This window comes from Strix uralensis, chromosome 7 (assembly GCF_047716275.1).
Source record: "Strix uralensis isolate ZFMK-TIS-50842 chromosome 7, bStrUra1, whole genome shotgun sequence".
Lineage (NCBI taxonomy): Eukaryota > Metazoa > Chordata > Aves > Strigiformes > Strigidae > Strix > Strix uralensis.
The window spans coordinates 27,485,586-27,491,610 of NC_133978.1; the positions used below are offsets into that span (position 1 = coordinate 27,485,586).

Consider the following 6,025-nt stretch of genomic DNA (forward strand, 5'->3'; position numbering starts at 1 on the left):
ATGGGGGAAATAATATTGTGTTCTGCATCTTTATCATTTTAAGTATGCCCATGCCAGAACACTTAGGTCTCTGGGTTTGTGTGCCCAGTGTACAGCACAGTGATTCCGCGCCCCCGCCCCCCCCCCCCCTCCCGGTATCAGATTATAAGTGCTTCACTGTAGCAACCAATGCGTTGTTTCTGTAGACTGCTAAAGGACTGCTGCTGTATGCAGGGGCTGGATGTCCCAGCTGAAAGCTGCTTTGGCTGACCTGTTCTTGGGGCAGGAGAACTGAACTGATTAACAAACCAGAAGAGCAAGTATCTGCTTTGCTGCAGTAATTTGCAAGTATCTGTGCTCCTTTCCTGCCTACAGAGAAAAGCTAATAATTCCGCCCCCCTCCCCCCCTTTTTTTTTCTTTCTTTTTTTGTTGCCTAGGCTGGAAAGGGAAGTGGAAGAAGGAAATCAGGTGTGACTGCTGGGATGCTTGGGTACCACTGCAGTGAGGTGTGAAGGCATGGAGAAACACTGGGAGCAAGGCACCTGGGTGGTGTTCAGTGCTGCATAGGAAGCTCTGAAAGCAGGAATCCAGACTCTCTGGTTTCTCCTGTCCCTTTGATGCTGAAATTTTTCACTTGGAGACATCACCAGGCTGCCATTAAACATTGCTGCCATCTTGCAGCACTGCAGACTGAGGTCTGGTCTGGGAGATGAAGATAAGCTTTAGTGGGGCCACGCTCACTCTGGGTGTGACAGGTGCTTGTTTAGAGGTGGGATGTTGTGAGGAGATCCGCTGTGACCCGTTTCAAGCACCTCAGAGGAGGAAGAGGGCTGGATCCAGTGAGTAAAATATCCCTGGATGTGCTTCTACATCCTGCTACCTTTCCTCAGCACAGTGCTCCTCTCTCCCTGAGCAAACTTAGCCCTTTACATATTAAAGGTGTATTAGCAGGGAAAATGGTGGAGGGGAAATAACACAAACAGGCTTCAGCTAGCTAGCAGGAGATATTCACCAGATGTGTTGCTGGGCTGTGGGGCCCATGTATAGCTGCCCATCCTGATTTCCTCTCCTGAAGTGCCATGTGCTCAGCGCACTGGTCCAGGGGCTACCCTGCGGAACCAAAAAAAAAAAGCAGTAGCATGAAGAAGTGGGGACAGAGGGGTCCAAGCTGCTTATGCTGTCTAGGGCTTGCTAAGATAGCTCATCTCCTGTGAGTAACTCCCTGTTCCTGCCTGAGCAACTGGCAGAGGACTCTGCAGGTTGAGTAGTCTGGCCCCTTATGCATCTCACAGGTAGTCCAAGGGTTCTTGTTTGGGAGAGCAGCTGATAACTCCTCGTACCTCTGTTGTATGTGTTACAACTCTGGGCCATGCATACAACTCGTAGGATGAAGAAGGTTGTGGAAGCCTTGAGAAGGCTTGTGTGCATGTCTGTCAATCCTGCTGGCTTTGTAGAATGGCAGATGGAGGTTATCTGTGTGCTTGGAGGAGCAGGGGAGTGCCAGAGCTCAGAGATGCCCATTCATGTCTCACTCCGTGGTGGAGCTGTGGAACCATCTGCCCCAGCCAAACCCCACAGGCTCTTGCTCCCAGCACTCAGACTGCGAATGCTTCAACCTCTCGACTTGCACACAGGTGCAGAGATGCTGCTGAGTTGGTTTGCAAGTAACCTTCCAAGGGTTAAAGTATTGTGAGAAGGTTGCAAAGGGCTGAAGCCTGGAATCCCCTCGATCCCTTGCCTGAAGAAACACAAAGTCCAATAAGCCAGCACCCCTGGATTCGTGTTGGGGGGGATTAATTCATGCACTTGATGTTAAAGCTTGTCCGAGAGGTTTGCACGGGGGGGCCATTGCTAGGGCTGGTTGGCCTCTCTAAATGGTTGCTAGGGCCCTGGCATCAAGGGCCAATGTAGCTGCCCACAGCCACGGTCACGGAGGGAATTACACAGCCACAAAGAAATTGTTATTCTACATAATCTGCTCTTTGGAGAGTGACTGTGGGGAAACAGGCTGGCCCCAGCATGCCGCCAGCTCTGTGATCATAGAAGCGTGCTGGCTGCAAAGATCAGCCAGGGCTCGCCTTCTGATCTGGGGACACCAGGGCTCGAGGCGCTAATCTGCTTTATCAGCGATTTCTCTCTCCTGACACAAAGGTGTTTACTTGTTTTAACATCTCCTGGGACTCTATTTCTCCTTTTGTGTGGTCTTTATCCCCCGACGAGGGCTTTAGCCCAGATTACAGACAGAATTAAGGCATTTGGCGATGTGCCTCAGAACTGTGTGATGCTGGATCAAGGAGCAGAAAGTAACAAAATAATGGGGGGAGATGCTGGGAGTGACCCCACTGCGGGATCCGTGCTGTCGGCTTTCAGGACCGCTTCATTGTCCTGAGAACCAAGAGCCTGTTGGAGAGGGGTGGCCGTGCGGCAGGGTTTGAAAAGCAGGTGCTTCAACGTTTATTGTGTCCAGCATTTTTGATTTAGAGGGTGCGAGGAGGAGGAGGAAGAACAGGAGGGTTTGCAATAGGTGGCCATTTCAAGCAGCTGGGCAGATTGTCCCCTCCATTCCCAAGAGGCTGCCACAGCTGGGTGTTGCTGGCTGCTGGGGCAGGTGGAGTGAGACTGAGGTTGGGCTGTGCCATGTGCCTGATGTAGTTTCATATGGCCCAGGGAAGGGGCTCAAGCTCCTTCTTGCGGTCTGGCAGGATGGGCCCTCACCAGGCACCATCCACCTGGTGAGCTGTTGGTTCTGCACATGAACAGGCAGTAGAGTGATACGGCCACAAAGCATCTGACTTAGAGCTGCATGGAGATCTTGCTTTTTGCTCTTTCACAGCAAGCAAGGAATGAATAAGGAGGAGGAGGTCCGAAAAAACCACGTAGCCTTGGAAAGTCATCTCTAGAGCCGCCCTGGGATGGTTGCTCTTGACCTGTCATGTTCAGTCACAGATATGGTGTTTGCAGTATACAGGGTAACTGGAGGGGGTTGGGGAGAGCAGACTGGGTCAGGAGAGTCTGATCTCCCTGTGGATCTGAGCTGTGTGTCAAAGGTAAGGGGAAACACCCCAGTGGGTAGTATTTTGGAGGATGGAGTCTGGGATGGGATGAGATCGACCAAGAAAGTGGCTGTTGCAGATTATCTGGGGTTTGACTAAGTTGAGAATTGTCTCCCATGGAAATGGAGCCCCATCATTCAGAGTACTGGTTGCTTCTCCCAAGCAGAATATCCCGTTCTACTGAGGGTCAAGCTGTGCCTGTTCTTTGGCTCTTAACAGCTGTGACTCCTGCTGGTCACCCTCTGTGACAGTTAGTGGCCCAACCAGTAGCAGAAGCTGGGGGATGGAGAAGAAAACTGTTCAGCCTTTTGCATTCTGTTAAATCACAGAAATGAGATCTAGGAGACATCTGTGACACCATCTCTGCTTTGGCGAGCTGAGTCGGAAGGGTGCTTTGCTCTGACTCTTCTCCTACTGTGTTTCATTGCAGCGGTCAGCTGTTGACCTGTTTAGGGACTGACTTCCACCGTGGAGCCGGAGTCCTTGATGTCTTCTACGAAACGCCCTCCCTTCTCCTTTCTTGTGGGTATGACACCTACATCCGCTACTGGGACATACGGACCAGCACGAGGTGAGCCTACCCTGCTGGCATCTGGGGCCTGTGTGAGGCTCCTGGGCTCTCCTTGTGCAGCGTCAGGGGACTTGCCTGCAGCTGAATTAGCTCCTTCAGGCAAATTGTGCCTCAGTTCCAGTGGTGGAGGAGTGGAGGCTCAGCCCCGCTCCCTTTCATGTTGCCCTTGCAGGAAATGCGTCCAGGAGTGGGAAGAGCCCCATGACAGTGCCCTGTACTGCATCAGGAGTGATAAGAACCACATGATTGCCAGCGGCTCTTCTTACTACGGCGTGGTGCGTCTCTGGGATAAGCGGCAGACTCGGTGCCTGCAGGTGAGGGCTGGCTGGAGGCTGGGCAGCAGCAGAGTTTCTGAGTTGTTCTCTGTCAGCCCGGTGCCCGTGTCTCTTTGGAAGAGAGAGGGGCTGCTGGGCTGTCTTTGGGGTGAGCCCACCATGGGGAACCTAACCTAAAAACATGGAAAAGCCTGCTTTGGTCAGCCATCTCGGCCTTTGGGTCTGTAACACCGGCTGGGTTCTTTGAACTGGCCTCTTCTTCGAAAGGTTGATTCTCTTGTTTTCTTGCAGAGCTTTCACCTGTCTTCACCCACCAGCAGCCCAGTGTACTGCCTCCGTTTCAGTACCACCCATCTGTACGCTGCCCTGGCATCAGCCCTGCACGTCCTAGACTTCACGGCCCCATGAAGGGCACCACAGCTGCTTCGGGTCACCCCAGCTCAGCAGAGTTGACACTTGGCTCAGGGAATCGCAGGGCAGGAGAGGTGAGAATGGCCCTCAAGGCTTCTGAATGGATTTTTTTGCCTGACAGATAGCTACAATGAAGAGTGCACAAAGGGCCAGACTCTCTCAATCTCACCTACCTGTTAGTGGAAATAAAGGCTGATTGTCCTTTACCCTTTTTATTTTGTGCAAGTCAGGGTTTGTTTTATTAACTGTGTTCTTTTTTCTTTTTTTTTTTTTTTTTTTTTTTCCTGTGGATGCAGCATTTGAGGGGCAACTTGAGCCAGGATGCCCTATCAGCCATGTGTGCTGATCAGGTTGAGATCAGCCAAGCTTGAGCCATGGGAAGCAAGTCTAGGCTGTGTGTGGGGTGGACTGATTTGGTGGAAGGGAAAGGTGCCGGGAGCAGGGCCCAGCTTTCATCTGCGCTTGCTCTCCTGACAGCTGCTCGTGTTGTCCTTCGCAGCCAAGAGCAAGAATTGAGCTAAAAGGCAGAGCCAGCCCTGCTTTCAGTGTATGCCTCCCCAAGCTGGCCGTCAGGTCAGGCTGTGCACTTGGCAGGGCTGAAACAGTTGCATTTTGCTAAATAAAACTCTGAAGGGAAACAAAAGAGACTCTATGTTTTGTTTCAAGTTCCAAAGGGGCTGCGATGTTACCCGCTGATCACAGAGGCCTGGCTGGGCAGAGGAGGTTGGGCCTATCTTCAGATGCTGTCTACGTGTCTAATAGATCTCTCTCCCTGGCTAGACCCTGTGACACTGCTGCGTTGAAGGCAGTTCCTGGGATCTTGGATCTCATGTCACTTGTTCAAACAAGAATTCAAAAAGTAGGTTCTGCAGCTCACTTGCTGCCTGTGTAATGAAGCAGCATACTGGGCCAGAGCAAACACTAAGTCCTTGGTGTGATTTGCTGGGGTCCTGTAGGCACATCTAAGGTGGCTCTGCTCCTTTTTGTGTCAGCGTTTGGAACCCCAGCTGGCGCTCAGAACAACCCTAGCTTTTAGCGTGCTCTGTGCTGTCTGGATGGATGTGGATGAATGTGCAGTGGGTGACTGCAGTGGGGTCTGGCTCTCCATGGGGGAGGAGGTGCGTGACCCAAACTCACAGCCAAGGAGAGGTTTTGTATCACAAACTGGGAATGCTTCTAGGGCGAAGCACCCAGCATAGTGCTTTGTTAGAACTTCATAGGTAATTCCCACTGTCAAGAGGCTGCTCTTCCCTTGTGATGCACAAAAACTGGAAGAGGATCTTTGCTGGAGCCCCTGCCTGAAGGGTGTGAAACCAACCAGCTCCTCACCTTGAAGGGAGCTCTCCCTTCCCAGTGGCTGAGACACAGCAGCTCAGGGTGCGAAGTAATTTAAAAGGCATGGCTTTGCTGCAGGATCACATTCTCACAGCGATCTTTCCAGGACAGCTCCCTGCCTGTTCCTCTGCTGCCACTCATGCCTGCTTGCTGCCAGCTCCCTTGTGGCTACCATTGTGCTACATATTGTGCTTGTGTAAGTGGCAGAGTTGATGTCTGAGAGCCCCAAGCAATGATCTACTGCTGTAAAAAGATGCCATGCTGGAATGATCTTCCATCAGCTCAAAGCTGTAGATCCCAAAGACTGCTCAGGATAATGATTCTGGGGGGACCTTTGGGTTATTGATAACACTGAGCTGTTGCTGAAGTCATGCTTTGCATCGGGAGTTGCTAAATCCTG

General features: G+C 51.8%; 1 protein-coding gene across 1 annotated transcript in view; it reads left to right on the forward strand.

The window, feature by feature from the left end:
* Window positions 1-4,933, forward strand: part of FBXW4 (F-box and WD repeat domain containing 4) — a 62,701-nt gene extending 57,768 nt beyond the window's left edge. The window contains exons 7-9 of the mRNA XM_074875139.1: window positions 3,464-3,604; window positions 3,777-3,918; window positions 4,171-4,933. Of these exons, the coding sequence (XP_074731240.1) occupies window positions 3,464-3,604; window positions 3,777-3,918; window positions 4,171-4,287 (400 nt within the window). The 3' untranslated portion in view covers window positions 4,288-4,933. The remainder of the gene's footprint in view (window positions 1-3,463; window positions 3,605-3,776; window positions 3,919-4,170) is intronic.
* Window positions 4,934-6,025: the final 1,092 nt, after the last annotated feature.